The sequence below is a fragment of the Chiloscyllium plagiosum genome, unplaced genomic scaffold (genome assembly GCF_037043375.1).
Source record: "Chiloscyllium plagiosum isolate Xiang-an unplaced genomic scaffold, Cpla_swu_hap1 HiC_scaffold_1, whole genome shotgun sequence".
In the NCBI taxonomy this organism is placed as follows: Eukaryota; Metazoa; Chordata; class Chondrichthyes; order Orectolobiformes; family Hemiscylliidae; genus Chiloscyllium; species Chiloscyllium plagiosum.
In genome coordinates, this window is record NW_028270139.1 from 87,306,124 (window position 1) to 87,324,874 (window position 18,751).

General features: G+C 39.1%; 1 protein-coding gene across 2 annotated transcripts in view; it reads right to left on the reverse strand.

Annotated features, from left to right (window-relative positions):
• The window catches only part of cwc27 (CWC27 spliceosome associated cyclophilin), a 281,202-nt gene that overhangs the window by 217,004 nt on the left and 45,447 nt on the right, over positions 1-18,751 (reverse strand). For both annotated transcript variants that reach the window (XM_087988677.1, XM_043689542.2), the window contains exons 6-8: positions 14,749-14,852; positions 9,528-9,597; positions 8,448-8,527 (exon numbers count right to left, since the gene is read on the reverse strand). In XM_087988677.1, the coding sequence (XP_087844803.1) occupies positions 8,448-8,527; positions 9,528-9,597; positions 14,749-14,852 (254 nt within the window). The remainder of the gene's footprint in view (positions 1-8,447; positions 8,528-9,527; positions 9,598-14,748; positions 14,853-18,751) is intronic.

Here is an 18,751-nt window from a genome sequence, read left to right on the forward strand (position 1 = left end):
TCCCCCAGAGTGGAGCTAACCTACAGGATGAGTGGGAAACTATTAGACATTTGATGTCTCCAGGCCAGAACCAAGACCACCCCAACTTCTGTCATCAAGTTGCAATATGCAGATGATGCTTCAGACAAAATATCTGGAAAACAAAGATTGTCTACCAGTCTGCTCCTGTAACACAAAACTGCCACGCCCAAAATCAAAAGCAAGCCCCGAGTCAATGTGGATCATTTCCCATTGCAAGCAGACATTTGATAATGAAATCCAACCTCAACTTCAAATACTCTGTTCCTAACACCTCCAAAGCCTGCACTGGCACATTGAAGTTTGAGACCTAGACTCCAACACCAATGCTAAGTTCATGGTCTGCAAAGCAGCTGTGGTCCTCATCCCATTGTAAACATTAGAAACATGAACAATGTAGAGCAGACACCTCAAATCACTGGAGAGTTATCCCTGGTGTTGCCAACATAAAATCCTGTAAAGCCACTGGCAAGACAGGTGTACCAACATGAGCGTACTCTCCCAAGCCAATCGACCCTATCCCAGGAGTGGAAACAAGTCACGTTCAACCCTGAGGGACTGCCAAAAAATATCTAAGAACATAAGAAATTGGAGTAGGAGCGGGCCATCTTGCCCATCAAGCCTGCTCCACCATTCAATAAGATCATGGAAGATATTTTAGATTAGATTAGATTCCCTACAGGGTGGACACAGGCCCTTCGGCCCAACACGTTCACACCAACCCTCCAAAGAGTAATGCACCCAGATCCATTTCCCTCTGACTAATGCACCTAACACTATGGGCAATTTAGTATGGCCAATTCACCTGAGCTGCACATCTTTGGACAGTGGGAGAACATGCAAACTCCACACAGACAGTCACCCAAGGCTAGAATCGAACCTGGGACCCTGGTGCTGTGAAGCAGCAGTGCTAACCACTGAGCCACCGTGCCACCTTTTTGTAGAGTCAGCTCCACTTACCCACCAGCTCACATCTTGTTAGAACAACGGTTCCTGAGAAGAACAGCAGCAACCAGAATGTGGCACTGTCTGCATAGTAGTAAATTGGCATCATTGCTGGAGGGGCAAGAATGGAAGAGCAATAGCAGCAGAGGGGATCCAAGAAGATATTTCTATGGCCAAAGTGACTCCAATGATACCCTGTGTCTCTAGTGCTAGTGTAAAGATCATTACTGAGCAGCTGCTAGACCTTCGTCTGGGGAAAGAGTGATCAGCCAAAGACTGTGGTCAACATTGGTACTAGGGATGAGGTCCTGAAAGCAGATTTCAGGGAGATTGAAAATCAGTACCTCTAAACTTTTAGTCTCATGATTACTCCTTAACCCACGTGCTCGTGAGCACAGAAATAGGACAGCTGAGTCTTTGAACATGTAACTAGAAAGCTGATATAGAAGGATGGGCATCAGAATTCTGTGGAGGGTGGGATGTTTACAAGCCAATAGCTGACACTTGAACAGGATCAGGCAAAGATTCTGCAGAGAGATTTGCTTGTGCTGTTGGAAAGGTTTAAATTAGATTGGCAGGGGAATGGGAACCGGAAGGCAGAAACGTAACGTGACTCTGAAAGCTGAAGGAAGCACAGACTAAAACATGGATATCACAGCTCTACTTTTATAGATGATGCAGACACAATGGGTTGAATGGCCTCATTCAGTGCTGTAATTGTTCTATGGTTTCATGTCTCAACTTAGTCCATCATTAAATAAACATCAATTTACAAGGACGTTGCCAGGGTTGGAGGATTTGAGCTATAGGTAGAGGCTAAACAGGCTGGGGCTTTTTTCCCTGGAGCGTCAGAGGCTGAGGGGTGACCTTATACAGGTTTACAAAATTATGAGAGGCATGGATAGGGTAAATAGGCAAAGTCTTTTCCCTGGGGTGGGGGAGTCCAGAACTAGAGGGCATAGGTTTAGGGTGAGAGAGAAAAGATATAAAAGAGACCTACAGGCAACTTTTCCACACAGAGGGTGGTACGGGTATGGAATGAGCTGCCAGAGGAAGTGGTGGAGGCTGGTACAATTGCAACATTTAAGAGGCATTTGGATGGGTATATGAATAGGAAGGGTTTGGAGGTATATGGGCCGGGTCTGGCAGGTGGGACGAGATTGGGTTGGGATATCTGGTCGGCATGGACGGGTTGGACCGAAGGGTCTGTTTCCATCTGTACATCTCTATGGCAAAATATCATATATCCAGCAATGCAGAATTAGACTTTGTAATTAATTTCCATGCCTACTGTTAACTCAGTTATCCCATTGCTTTATTTGAATAAGAGTGGCATGTACTATTTGAATTCTGTTTTCAAAGAACTTCTGGAAAATTATGGGCAATTGTTTTGTTTGCTTTTATTTATTGTTAATCATTTTATCAATCAACATTAGAACAACATATAATCTGCAAGTTTATAAATTTTATATTACTAAACAAATGAAATAATTTTAAAATAATTAAATTTAAAATAGAATTATGCTGATTCTTTCCAAAATACAACCAACAGTATTAAACCTTACCTCATAATCAGAGGAAGCCCACTAGAAGCTGATAATACAGTGGAGAAACATATTAAATGGAGATTGGAATTTCCTGAGAATTCACGTTTGCCAATTTTTACTGTGACCAAACATATTCTCACTTTGTTCAAGAAATAGTTGGGAATTTGCATGATTGAAAGTCTGGTTTATAATTTAGGACCAGTTTTACAAAGTCATCTAAGAAGTTATCAACTTACTCCTGCAGCAATGTACACAACAGTGGAATCTGGATTTCTCAATACAAAACTTAATTGCTGGAATGACCAGCACTATATATTTGACGAGGACATGAATACTCATGGATATGTGGCATTTAGGAAGATCACATAGGTAGGAAGAGATGCAGGGGTAGCTTTATTATGAAGGCCCCCTATCAGCAACCACGATGTAGAATGAGATATACAAAAAGAAACAATTGGGTCTTGAGGGGAAAATACAGTGGTGTTCATGAGTGATTTTAACCTGCATAGAGATTAGTTAAATCAGATTGACGAAAGTAGCCTTGATGATGCGTTCAAAGTGTGCTTTTAGGACAGTTTCTTCAAACAATATGCTACAGATCCAACCAAAGGCAGGCTATAGCAGATATAGTAATATGAGAAGTGGCAGGATTAATCAGTGACCTCACAATAAAACCCTCCTTAGTTAGCAGGGATCATAATATGATCAAAGTTTGCATTCTGTATGATAGAGAGAAGAGTGATTGAAATTAAATATGTTCAATTATGATTAAAGTTAATTGAAATGAACTGGGAAAACAAATTAAGGGATAAGTTGACAGAGATAGGTCAGCAGAGTGGCAGTTTAAGGGTATATTTCAGAACTCTGGAAAAGAAAAGACGAAGTCTTTCTTGCTCACTAAGGGAAGTCTAATACAACTAGACTGTTGCCTCCCCTTGTGGGCGGCACGGTGGCACAGTGGTTAGCACTGCTGCCTCACAGCGCCAGAGACCCGGGTTCAATTCCCGCCTCAGGCGACTGACTGTGTGGAGTTTGCACATTCTCTGCGTGGGTTTCCTCCGGGTGCTCCGGTTTCCTCCCACAGTCCAAAGATGTGCAGGTCAGATGAATTGGCCATGCTAAATTGCCTGTAGTGTTAGGTAAGGGATAGATATAGGGGTATGGGTGGGTTGCGCTTCGGCGGGTCGGTGTGGACTTGTTGGGCCAAAGGGCCTGTTTTCACACTGTAAGTAATCTAATCTAATCTAAAAGAGCAAAGAATAACCAAAAGATTAATAAAGAAATGGAAATCAGAGTACAAGAGAAAGTTGGCTAAGTAGAATTTCTACAGGTATTTACAAAGTAAAAAAAGGTAAAATGTCAGTCCTTCAGATAGTCTGGGAAATCAATAATGGAAAATAGGTACAGTATATGGCAGAGGATGTGAATACATATTTTATGACTGTCTTCACTGTAGAGGGTACAATAACACCCCAAATATAGTTGTGAATCAGAAGGTGAAAGAGAGCATAATCACAATCACCAGAGAAAGGATAGGGGGAAAAATTGTTGAAACAAAAATCTAGGTTCACTGGCCCCGATGGATTTCATCAGGGATGTTAAAAGTAGTGACAGTTGATATAGTAGATGCATTTAACTTCCCAAAAATCCTTTGATTCTGGACAGATCCCATTTGGTTGTAAAGTAGCAAATTTAACTCTTGTACTCAAGAACAAAGGGAAACAGAAAACAGGAAACAAAAGGTCAGTTAACCTAATATCAGTAAATGTTGGAATCTATTATTAAGGAGGCTATACCAGGGCCCCGAAAAAAGATCAATACAATCTAGGCAGAGTCAATGTGGTTTTGCACAAGGGAAATCATGTTTGACTAATTTATGGGGGCTTTTTGAGGAGGTAACAAGTAACATAGATAAAGGGGAACCAGTAAATGTATTGCACCTAGATTTCTAGATTTGACCAGGTGCCACATCAAAGATTACAATAAGAACTCATGGTGTTGGGAGCAACATATTAACATGAACAAAGAATTGGTTAGCTAACAGAAAGCAGAAGAGTGGACAGTTCAAATGTTGGAAGGATATGATGAGTGATGTGGCATGGGGAACAATGGTGGAGCCTCAATTATTCACAACTTATACTGATGGGTTAGATGAAGGGATCAATTCTATGGTGGCTACATTTGCTGTTAGGAAGTGTAAGTAGATTAAGTGAGTGGGAGAAATAAAATGTCAAATGGAGTAGAGTCAGTCAAAGAAATGTACAGCACAGAAACAGACACTTCGGCCCAACCCGTCCATGCAGACCAGATATCCTAACCTAATCTAGTCCAATTTACCCGTATTTGGACAATATCCCTCTAAATCCTTCCTATTCGTATCCCCATCCAGATGCCTTTTAAATGGTGCAATTGTACCAGCTTCCACCACTTCCTCTGGCAGCTCATTCCATGAGCCTCTGCATGAAGCTCCCTTTTATATCTTTCCCCTCTCACCCTAAACCTATGCCTTCACGTTCTGGACTCCCCCACCCCAGGGAAAAGGCTTTGTCTATTTATCCTATCCATGCTCATGATTTTGTAAACCTCTATGAGGTCCCACCTCAGCCTCTGACACTCCAGGGAAAACAGCCCCAGCCTATTCAGCCTCTCCCTATAGCTCAAATCCTCCAACCCTGGTAACATCCTTGTAAATCTTTTCTGAAACCTTTCAAGTTTCATAATATCATTCCAATCGGAAGGAGACCAGAATTCCATGCAATATTTCAAAGGTAGCCTAACCAACGTCCTGTACAGCCGCAACATGACCTCCCAATTCCTGTACTCAATACTCTGACCAATAAAGGAAAGCTTATGAAACGCCTTCTTCACCTATCCTATCTACCTGTGACTCCACTTTCAAGGAGCTATGAACCTGCACTCCACTGTTTGTTCAGCATAACTCCCTAGGACCTTAACATTAAGTGTTTAAGTCCTGCTCTGATTTGTTTTCTCAAACTGCAGCACCTCGTATTTATCTAAATTAAACTCCATTGGCCACTTCTCAGTCCATTGGCTCATCTGATCAAGATCCCATTGTAATCTGAGGTAACTTTCTTCACTGTCCACTCCTCCCCAATTCTGGTGTTATCTGCAAACTTACTAACTATACCTCCTAATGTGAGAAACGTGAACACCTCCACTTCGGCAAAAGCAATCAAAAGGCAGCAACTTATTTAGATGATAAATAATTGCAGAAGTTAGAGGTAGAAGAGGATTTGCCTATCCTGGTACATGAATCACAAAAGCTTAATCAACAGATCTTTCAAGAGTCACTGGAGTCAGGAAAGGTCCCGGATGATTGGAAGATGGCTGTTGTAACCCCCTTGTTCAAGAAAGGATCAAGGCAAAAGATGGAAAATTATAGGCCAATCAGCTTAACCTCGGTTGTTGGTAAAATTCTAGAATCCATCATTAAGGATGAGGTTTCTAAATTCTTGGAAGAGCAGAGTCTGATTAGAACGAGTCAACATGGATTTAGTAAAGGGAGGTCATGCCTGACAAACCTGTTGGATTTTTTGGAGAGGTAACAAGTAGGTTAGACCAGGGAAACCCAGTGGATGTGGTCTATCTGGACTTTCAAAAGGCCTTTGATAAGGTGCCACACGGGAGGCTGCTGAGCAAGGTGAGGGCCCATGGTGTTCGAGGTGAGCTGCTGGGATGGATTGAGGATTGGCTGTCTAACAGAAGGCAGAGAGTTGGGATAAAAGGTTCTTTTTCAGAATGGCAGCCGGTGACGAGCGGTGTCCCGCAGGGTTCGGTGCTGGGGCCACAGCTGTTCGCATTATATATTAATGATTTGGATGAGGGAACCGGGGGCATTCTAGCGAAGTTTGCCGATGATACGAAGTTAGGTGGACAGGCAGGTAGTACTGAGGAAGTGGGGAGGCTACAGAAGGATCTAGACAGGTTGGGAGAGTGGTCCAGGAAATGGCTGATGGAATTTAACGTGAGCAAGTGCGAGGTCTTGCACTTTGGCAAAAAGAATAAAAGCATAGACTACTTTCTAAATGGTGAGAAAATTAATAAAGCCAAAGCACAAAGGGATCTGGGAGTGCTAGTCGAGGATTCTCTAAAGGTAAACATGCAGGTTGAGTCCGTGATTAAGAAAGCGAATGCAATGTTGTCTCTTATCTCAAGAGGGTTGGAATATAAAAGCAGAGATGTACTACTAAGACTTTATAAAGCTCTGGTTAGGCCCCATTTGGAGTACTGTGTCCAGTTTTGGTCCCCACACCTCAAGAAGGACATACTGGCACTGGAACGTGTCCAGCGGAGATTCACACGGATGATCCCTGGAATGACAGGTCTAACATATGAGGAACGGCTGAGGATACTGGGATTGTATTCGTTGGAGTTTAGAAGATTAAGGGGAGACTTAATAGAGACGTACAAAATAATACATGGCTTGTAAAAGGTGGATGCTAGGAAATTGTTTCAGTTAAACGAGGAGACTAGGACCCGTGGACACAGCCTTAGAATTAGAGGGGGTCATTTCAGAACAGAAATGCGGAGACATTTCTTCAGCCAGAGAGTGGTGGGCCTGTGGAATTCATTGCCACGGAGTGCAGTGGAAGCCGGGACGCTAAATGTCTTCAAGGCCGAGATTGATAGATTCTTGTTGTCTAGAGGAATTAAGGGCTACGGGGAGAACGCTGGTAAGTGGAGCTGAAATGCGCATCAGCCATGATTGAATGGCGGAGTGGACTCGATGGGCCGAATGGCCTTACTTCCACTCCTATGTCTTATGGTCTTATGGTCTTAATATGCAGACATTATAAGTGGTTAGGAAGATAAATGGGATGTTTTCATGTACTGCAAAAGGAATCAAATACAGAAGCAGATATTGTGCTGCAGTGGTACAGAGCATTGGTGAGGCCACATCTAGAGTATAGTGTACAGATTTGGTCTCCTATTGAATAAAGGTGTAAAAACATTAGACAGTCCAGAGAAAATTCACTCAACTGATATCTGAGATGGGGGCTTATGAAAAAGATTGGACAGGCTGGGCCTCTTTCCATTGGTGTCGAGAAAAATGAGAAGTGATCTTACTGAGACATACAAGATACTGAGGAAACTTCAGAAGATGCATGCTTGCCCTTGTAGGGCAGACTAGAACTAGGGGCACACAATTTCAAAGTTAGTTGTCATTCATTAGGGACTGAGATGAAGAGACTTTATTGGTCTTTGGAAATGTGTTCCCAGAAAACCGAGGATGCAGTCATTATATATGTTTTTAAGGCAGAGGTGGATCCTTGACTAGCAAGGGAATCAATTGTTATTGAGAATAGGCAGGAATATAGAGTTGAATTTAATTTAATTTATTGTCACGTGTACCAAGGCACAGTGAAGAGCTTTATCTTGGAAGCAATACAAGCAGATCACACATTTAGCTGAGTTGAGGCTACAGTCACATCAGCCATGATCTTGTTGAAGAGTGAAGTAGGCTAGAAGGACCGAATGACCTAGTCTTGCTCATAATTTATATATTTCAATTTGCACACCGAGAAGCAATTTTTAGAAGCAAATAATTAGATGCAAGATAACTGCAGCAACAATCATTTTCAGAAGTCCAATGAAGTCACCAACATTTGAATCTAGTTCATCCACTGGTACATCAAATGACCTTTGTTTATGCTTAAATTTAGACAAGAGTGTTGTCAGATTATTCAAGAAAGTCACCAAAGTCTAATGAAATCTGACACTTATTCTGTAAAATTTCTCTATCTAGTGACGAGTACTGTAACTCCAATTTGCCATTTGAAAGAAATAAGCTAAATAACAGACCAAGTGGTTACATCCAAGACCATTCTGGTCCAAAAACCTCAACATCTAACCCGACTATTGAATTCACTAATCAAACCTTCAAGAAATTAAGAATCACTAGACTTCAGGGCTCACCTTTCAACAACTGGAACAGAGCTCAGCCGGGGGTCATCCTTTAACAAATCATGACTACTTTTGCTTTTTCCTTTCATGCTCTGAAACAGAAAACAGAAATTTTATAATTTCTAAAGAAAATACAGAAGTGTTCAATACTGATTAAAATAAACATCAAGATGTGTAGCTTGGAAGAAAATTTGCAGATGGTAGCATTCTCATGCATCTGCTGCATTTGTATTTCTTGGTGATAAAGGTCGCAAGGTTGGAAGGTGCTACCAGAGAAGCCTTGATACAAATTGCTGTCATTTCTGTTGGTGGCAATGGGAGTGCACATGGGGGTCCCAAAGAAGCAGGATGCTTTGTCCTGGGTGCTGTCCAGTTAAGTTGGAGTTGCACTTATCCAAGGAAATGCAGAATATCCAGCACATTCCTGGCTTGTGCTTCACTGATGGTGAACAAACATTGGTGAAACAAGAGCAAAATTAAATGCACAATTGCTAGCCTTTGACCTGTTCTTACAGCCACAAAATATGTTGTTGAACAAACATACAATAAATTGAATTAGGAACAGAAGCAGACAATTTGGCTCTTCATGTATGCTCCACTATCCAGTAAGATCATGCCTGATTTATTTGTGCTCCAAATTTCACATTTTTACCTACCCCTTCAATTCCGTTGCCCAACAAGAATATACCTTCACCTCAAAATTATTCGATCACCCCATCTCCATGAAAGCTCCTAAGTCTCACATACTTCTGAATATAAAAACGTTTTTCTCTCATCTCTTCGAAAAGAGCGACTAATTTTAAAACAATATTCCTTACTTCTGGACTCCCTCAAGAGTAAACAAAATCTACGGTCATCAATAAGGGACTGACCACTTAGAAACTGTAACAAAAAGGCACTACATCTTCCTAATCAATATCAATAATGTTATTGTTTGAAATAACAAGGTTGATAAGTGACAATGCAAACCACCAAGAAAATATGCCGTCATACTGTCTGAGACATAGCGACCTCACTTTCACTCCAAATGGTTTAACTCAGCAACAAAAATGAATTTTTTTTAATAACTAAATTTATAAAACAGATTATCACCTGGCTAACTCGGTTTACTTCCTCCTCTTCCTCTTCTGCTTCTTCCCCAAAGGAAAGCAAACTGAAATTTCTGAAACAAAAAAAATCAGTAATAAAAATTATTTCTTTAATATCCATTGTTTTAAACAACACCAGCTTACAGGAGATGATATAAATTTCGTTGATACTGGTTTGCCTTCATCATTTAGAGAAGCAAATGACTAGACACCCAATATTCTACCTGCAGTCTAATCAATGATTCATATTAATTTAGTGTCAGTTCTTTCCTTAGTTATAGACCCAGGATCCAGTTTTTAAATAAATAATTCTCTTGTTCCCAGCTTGTAAAGATATATGTATCTGATCAACAGTTACCAACTCATCTGTTGTTTTTAAGTTTTATTACACAAATTCAGACACACAAATTAGCAGCCAAAGCAGGCCATTTCGGCACTCTAGCCTACTCCACGACAGTAGATCTGATAGTGGTCTCAACTCCACATCCCTACTTACCTCAGATAACTGTCGATTCCCACGTTAATCAATAATCTACTGATCACTGCCTTAAAAATATTCACAAGCTGAAGTAGAAACTGGTCTTCTTTCTGGTGTTAATTTAGTCTTGCTTGTATTAGTAAAATGAGCTTCTATTTCAATGAGGTGGCACATAGAATCTAAAACTCCCAACGGTAATCTTAGACATCACTATCAAATCTGATTGCCAACCTAAGTATTGAGATTTTTGATACAGACATGGGAAGATAGCAGCTTAATTGAGAGGTCTAGACTAATGCCTCAGGGACACGAGTTTAAATTCAAATTAAGTAGAAATCTGGAATGGAAAGCTCATCTTAGTAAAGGTACCATGAAGCTATCATTGTAAAATTGCATCTGGTTCATACACGTCCTTCAAGGAAAATGTCCTTAGCCCTAGCTGGTCTGGCCTACACATGACTCCAGAACCACAGATTTGAAAGTGAGACTCTTTTCTGCCCTCTGAAATAGGCCAGCAAGTCACTCAGCCTAAAGGTAACTAGGGTAGTACAACAAATGCTTGCCTTTCAGCAACACAAACATCCTATGTAAGAATAGATTTTAAAAATTCAAATTTAGCTCTCTGTAATTTAAAACTTTATTATGACATTATATTTCTACTTTACAACATATACACAAGCTTATTAATTCAGTCTCCACTTTTGAAATAGAAAATTATTACAATATTAATGCATTACTGGTTCAGTTTGATGAAACATTGGAATGCCACAATTAGAAAAATATTTTCCATGTTCCAAGTAGTCAAAATATCCGAGTTCGAATTTAATAAAAGAGTCATAGAGATGTACAGCATGGAATCAGACCCTTTGGTCCAACCCATCCATGCCGACCAGATATCCCAACCCAATCTAGTCCCACCTGTCAGCACCTGGCCTATATCCCTCCAAGCCCTTCCTATTCATATACCCATCCAAATGCCTCCTAAATGTTGCAATTGTACCAGCCTCCACCGCTTCCTCTGGCAGCTCATTTCATACACGTACCACCCTCTGTGTGGAAAAGTTGCCCGTAGGTCTCTTTTATATCTTTCCTCTCTCACCCTAAACCTATGCCCTCTAGTTCTGGACTCCCCTATCCTAGGAAAAAGACTTTGTCTATTTATCCTATCAATGCCCCTCAATTTTTTTTACACCTCGATAAAGGTCGCCCCTCAGCCTCCGACGCTCCAGGGAAAACAGCCCCAGCCTGTTTAGCCTCTCATTATAGCTCAAATCTTCCAACCCTAGAAACATCCTTGTAAATCTTTTTTGAACCCTTTCAAGTTTCACAACATCTTTGAGATAGGAAGGAGTCCAGAATTGCATGCTATATTCCAACCGTGGCCTAACCAATGTCCTGTACAGCCGCAACATGACCTCCCAACTCTAGTACTCAATACTCTGACCAATAAAGGAAAGCATACCAAATGCCTTCTTCACAATCCTATCTACCTGCGACTCCACTTTCAAGGAGTTATGAACCTGCACTCCAAGGTCTCTTTGTTCAGCAAAACTCCTTAGAACCAGAATTGCACGCAATATTCCAAAAAAATGCCAAACCAATGTCCTGTACTCAATACTCTGACCAATAAAGGAATGCATACCAAATGCCTTCAGCACTATCCTATCTACCTGCGACTCCACTTTATAAGGAACTATGAGCATGCACTCCAAGGTCTCTTTCTTCAGTAATACTCCCTACGACCTTACCATTAAGTGTATAAGTCCTGCTAAAGTTTGCTTTCCTAAAATGCAGCACTTCGCATTTATTTAAATTAAAGTCTATCTGCCACTCCTCAACCCATTGACCCATCTGATCAAGATCCCGTTGTAATCTGAGGTAACCTTCTTCGATGTCCACTACACCTCCAATTTTGGTGTCACCTGCAAACTTACTAACTGTACTTCTCATGCTCGCATCCAAATCATTTATAGAAATGACGAAAAGTAGTGGACCCATCACCAATTCTTGTGCCACTCCACTAGTCACAAGCCTCCAGTCTGAAAAACAACCCTCCACCACCACCCTCTGTCTTCTACTTTTGAGCCAGTTCTGTATCCAAATGGCTAGTTCTCCCTCTATTCCGTGAGATCTAACCTTGCGAACCAGTCTCCCATGGGGAACCTTGTTGAATGCCTTACTGACGTTCATATAGATCACATCTACCTCTCTGCCCTCATCAATCCTCTTTGTTACTTCTTCAAAACACACAAAGCCATGTTGACTATCCCTAATCAGTCCTTGCCTTTCCAAATACATGTACGTCCTGTCCCTCAGGATTCCCTCCAACAACTTGCCCACCACTGACGTCAGGCTCACTAGTCTAAGTTCCCTGGCTTGCCCTTATCACCTTTCTTAAAAGTGGCAACATGTTAGCCAACCTCCAGTCTTCCGGCACCTCACCTGTGACTATCGATGATACAAATATCTCAGAGCCTTCAGGCAATTTTAAAACAAAAGTAATTTCCAAAATTGCCAACATTCTAGGGAAAAGACACCTGCTATTAACCCTATCTATACCCTATATGACTCTTGAGGAAAATATATCTATTATACTTGCAAGTGAAATACCATTAAAATCAGAGATATGAAATACTTTAGATTAGATTTGTAATCTAATCTAAAAAATATCTCAGAGCCTTCAGGCAATTTTAAAACAAAAGTAATTTCCAAAATTGGAACATATAATTTCTAAAACAAAATAGATATGAAATCTGTTATATGCCTGTTGCTCTTTATTTAAAAGAAAAGCTTTGGAAAGTATTTCATATCTCTGATTTTAATGTTATTTCACTTGCAAGTATAATAGATATATTTTCCTCAAGAGTCATATAGGGTATAGATAGGGTTAATAGCAGGTGTCTTTTCCCTAGAATGTGGGATTTCAAGACTAGGGGGCCCATTTTTAAGGTGAGACAGAGACTTAAAAAAGACATGAGTGGCAAACCTTTTACGCTGAGGGTGGTTCTCATGTGGAATGGCTTTCCCGAAGAATTGATGGATGCAGGTGTAGTTTCAACATTTAAACGACACTTGGATAAGTACACGAATAGAAAATATTTTTAGGATATGCACAGGGAGCAGGTAGGTTGGACTATTTTGAGATTATGTTCGAAATGGACTGGTTTGAGCGAAGGGTCTGTTTCCATGCTGGATGACTCTTTGACTCTAATTATGATGCTGATTGTTTTGTTCATTCATTGGATGTGGGCTCCACTGGCCAGGAAAGCAATTATTATCCATCCCTGATTTATGCATTGCTATGAATCTGGAGTCACATGTTCACCAGCTAAAAACAGCCTTCCCTGAAGGAGATTAGTGAACCCAAAACGATTTTCCAGAGAATCAACTACAGTTTCATGTTTAACATCAGACCCTTAATTGCAAAACTTTATTGAATTCAAATTTCACTATCTGCCAAAAGCAAGATTCAAACTAAGATACCCAGAATATTACCCGAGTTTCCAGATTGACTAGCAATAATATCACAAGGTCACTGCTTTCACTTTTTCAACAGACATACCCACAGACCTGGAAACGATTCATGACCAACACTTAACCACCAAAGCTGGTAAAGGCTGACCATTTAGAGTTGTCAAGTCTCCAACTGTATTGCTACCAATTGTTTTGGGAATCAACACCCTTGCTTGACGACACAATTTACCACTCATGAACGAACAGACCTTCCCTCAGGAAGGATTGCGGTGTTACGAATCTTTTTGGGTTCACTGATCTCCTTGAGGGAAGGCTGTCCTTACCTGGTGAACATGCGACTCCAGATCCATATCAATGCAGTTTGGAGTTTCTAAATACCAAGGGCATTTGGTACTAGAACAGGATCTAATATGATAAAAGCTGCACTGCCAAGTACAAAATCTATTGGTTAGAGGTGCCAGAGCAGTGTTCTCGTAGCACAAGTTAGTCATTCTGAATATATAAACGCTAACTCAGTTTCAAATATATCTTTAAAGCTTACAACTTTCAGGTCAGCCAACAACAAACTTCTTCAAAATTCATTCAGAATACTTAATGCATAAAACAGTTAATGTCAACTAGTGGTAATGCATTAGATTTCCCATATTCGCACAAATTTATTTTGCATACAGAGATCTAAAGTTGACCAGTAGTGTGGGTATTGATTGCAGTATTGTTTAATAATGATCTTATTGCCCAAGAAAATTTATGTAAACAATAATCAGATAGTTCCATAGGAGGCTAACCTCAGTAGAGGAGAGTACAGGATAGGTGCCCAAATTCACAAACATTTTGGTGATATTTTCCTCAAATTCCAGCCTATAATATTAAACCTTACATCATAATCAGAGGCTATCCACTAGAGAGTGAAAATATAGTGAAGGAACATGTTAAAAATTGACAAATAAAGCCACAAACTATTTTTTCCTAAAGCAAAAAAACACAATCTTTTCTCAATTGCTATACAACTGGTCCAAGATTATAAGCAATCCCCTCATTAAGATGATGCTATATTTTCATCCTGAACTGTACACAACATACACTACTTCATCAATTAATAAATAAAAAAGGGAGTAGTCATATTTAAAGTCAAGACTTTCATTTAAAACATACAATTCAAGATAAGTATATCATGCGCAAAATGCATGTCAATGAAATGATTTACAGAATTTCAGTATGAAAATAAACATCTTATATATTCATAAAGGGTAACAACATGACATCTTTTAATTACTTTGTCCCCTTGGAATAAGATTTTTTCACTTCCTCCTCTCTTTTCTCCTTTTTGTGTTTTTTCAACACTCTTGGAACAATGTCATCAAAGCTGTTGTGCAGCACCTAGGAAAACATTTAAATAAAAGCTTAAAAGCAAACATTTTATAAACAATTATTTTACATACATGAAGCATTAACATTCAGAAAGAAAATGCCTAAATTTTAGAGAAAAGCACAGTTTTAAGGTTATACCTGATTTTCAAATATTCGAGAGTTGTAATCGCCTGATCATGAGAGAAAAAGACACCAGGAGCTATTATTTGTGTCAACATTTGTTTATAATGAAAATATTTTGGGCAAAGGTAACCGTTCATATAACAAATTATACTTCAGCTTCTCTGGTATGTTGAATCATTAAAATTGCTTGCATTCACAAATTATACTGGTGATATTAAGTGGCAGAAAATTGTTTTGCAACATTGAATAAAACATCTCGGATATCTGAAGTTACCACATGTGAATGTGAACATCTGATGTAATGAAAAGCAAAATTTCTCCAAATCACGATTGTGTATTTAAAACACAAAACAAATTCTGCTCTTTTCGTAAGATTAGCATGGCAGATCAGAGCTGGACTGTCTGCCCAGGTAGTTAGCTCATTCTGAGAATTGCTCTTTAATGTAAAACATTGAATTCAAACATAACAATTAAGTCAATAGTTAAGTAAATGTGATTCTGGGCATTTTCAGCTGGCCAAATGAGTCTACAGCCCTGAAGATCTATATTAACAATACTTACTTAATCTATTTTAAAGAGAGGGGTCATATTTGGTCAAATGGTTGTAACATCGAATTTAATAGTAAAATAATCTTTTAAAGATGTCAAAATAGTCTTGAGCCTTTACTCTGCTAACGTGTTCAGTTTATAAATCTTTACTAGAGGAAAAAAAGCAATGGAGGAAGATGGAAGTGACAAGGTAAAGAGAGAGGCCTAGTCTGCAGCAATCCTGAATCGTTCCCTCAAACATTAATTTTATATCAAACAATTTTTTCCAAAGTTCTGTCAATATAAACAAAAAGCAAGTGAATTAACAGTTCTGGACCTTTTTCAAAACCTTCGAGAATGGTGCTTAAACTATACGACATGTAAATTTTCTAAACTTCACTATACTATCCTATTCCTAAATAATTCAGAATTCTAGAAGAAACAAACTGTTAAAGGTTTAATCTTGCACTCATCAGAAAAGAATTTCAAGAATATCAAATTTCAAAGGAACTAAAATTAATAACACATGTGAAGAATGCATTTGCTGATTGGTTGACAAATTGATCGCTTTTGGTCAATGCATCGCTATGGGGAACACACACTGAACGGCTGTACCCCAATCTTTCATATGGCTGAGAAAAAGCATAATGCATGGACATGTCTCTGTTTGCAAAGGAAAGCACCCACAGGTGTACCTTCACTGATCAATATCCAGGATAGGATTTGACAGTTCCATACGATTCACGATTGGCCTTATCAGCAACCTTGTAAATAGGATCTAGGTTACCTGCTCAGTGCAAATTTGATGGCAGAATAGGGCACATCAAAGCTATCCAATGGGATAGTAGCCATCCCCATTCAGGTCAATGCTTTATATAACGTCACACAAACTCAGGAAAGGACCCAATTCCACCTATTTTGGTCTTGATATGTTCTCAGTCTACCTCAGGATAACCCTGGAAGAGTAAGGAGCCTCAAAGTATTTGAAATGCAGATGAAGCTTGTCGCTTCATGCTACTACTATGCAGTGACGATGTGAGCACCATTATTTACTAATAGAAAGTGGCTGTTAAGCCAAAGATATTCTCTCCCTTCAACATGGATCAGTAATGTGTACATAACTGCAGTGCTAGTTTTATGCTGGTTGTGTAAATCATACGATTTACCAGTTATTACAAAATGTCAAACCTTTAGTTGTTTACAACAGGCAGAGTACTAACCTTATCCAACCAGCCCATGCTTGAAAAATTCATAATGCAATGTCTAGTATTGACGTGATTCAACAATTTGAACAATATTTGATTAACAACTGTGTTAAGAATTACATTAAATAAAATTAGGATTAGTTAAGCTCACAGCATGACTCAGTAATGTGTGCCAGAGCAACACATGCTCACATGCAGGGGATGGCCATTCCCTAGTGCATTTCAAGTGCAGTGCCTTGACCAAATGAGTAAACTTGCCTGGTTTGAATTTAAAGAAAATCTTGTCAGTTAACTGTTCCTTGGTTCATTCTCCATGGCAATGCCTCTACCACCTCCAACCAATCATCACCCTCATCTCATGCAGTACAAGTTGTTCCTCCCTTTGAGATTTGGTATTCTTGCAATTCTGTTCTGATAAGTGCAAAATAAAAAGCTATGACAGTACCTTCTTTTGTTAAAAATACGCAAATAATTAGGTATCAATCTACAAAAGTCACAGTTCCTCAACGTAATATTTTCAATTACTGAATTGTAAAGTCCTAATGGAAATCTTGCATAAGTTCCAGCATGCAATTTACTATTATTACACTAATGGCTACACTCAAGGCATTTTTACCCTCTGAAAGGGCCGAATTCTGCAGAGGCACAATTCTTCTTCATGAGGAATAAAGCCCAAAAAATGCTAGTTATAAACTAAAAACTGAAAAATTAAACTAAGTTTAAATGTGCAACACTTTAATTTGTCAATCAAGTTTATCGGTCATTACTGAATCCTTCCAAGATATTTCCATCACCCTGATTCGTAAAGGTATTATTGGATCATTAATGATTGAAGTATGCCACTGAAATGTTTATTTGGTATTTCTCCGCATGTCAACTTAAATTTTTAAAAAATGATTGTCCACAAGGCTGTGCAAAATGACGTAACAATAATAGTAATAATTATAATAATAAACATTGCAAAACTTAATTCACACTACTGAGAAATTTTAATTTCTTGAATTTTCTTGCTTGCTGTACAACACAAAAACTGAGAATCTGTTAAATAATAATTAAGGGGTGGAAAACTGTTACGTGAAAGTATTGAGCCTTTGAACTAGTCTTTGAATTTTCTTTGACTTTTATGATAGATTCTGATTTCGCATCAAATAAGAACAACAGAGAAACTATTTTAAAAAAAAGGTCATCCTAACCTTGTCTGACCTATATGACCATAAGACCTCATTTATATGGTGGATTTTTAAGATCTTAAGGGTGGAGAGTTGGCAGAAATAAAGATGCAGTTTTGCTCAGGAAAATGGTATATAAGGCAATTATCATGACATGTTCAGATGCGATGTAGTTATTCAGTGAAATTCATCTTCCCATGTAATTTCACCAGAGGGCACTAAAAACTCAAAATTTTTAACTCCTTTAATACATGCTCACCCAGTTTTGGACAATGCACAGATTTCTAACCTGACACACCTCCACCTGCAAAGAGACTCTAGAGGACTGTCAAGAGAGGAAACCAGAATTGAAGCCTAGCGAAGTACACTGGTTCCATGCTTGACAAAAGAAAGGCAATCATGCACAATGATGCGCTGGGCTAAATGTTGGCACATACGCATAACTCTGCAGAGTCACAATTCTTCATGAGGAATAAAGCCCAAAAAAAACGCTAGTTTAATTTTTCAGTTTTTAGTTCATAACTAAGTTTAATGTACAACATTTTAATTTGTGAATCAAGTTTGTCTGTCATTACTGAATCCTTCCAAGATATTTCCATCAACCTGATTCGTAAAGGAATTATTGGATCATTAATGATTGAAGTATGCCACTGAAATGTTTATTTGGGATTTCTCCACATGCCAACTCAATTTTTTAAAAACTGATTATTCCACATTACGACCTGAGGTACCATGCAGTTCCAAAGTTGTATTTCAGCCATAGAGTAAAGATCGGTTGTGGATTCAGGGCACTCAACAGCGACATGGAACATGTTTGAAACTTCAAGGACATACTCAAAAGCACAAACAGCCAGTTGCTAAGTGATCATGTGACACTCCCTTA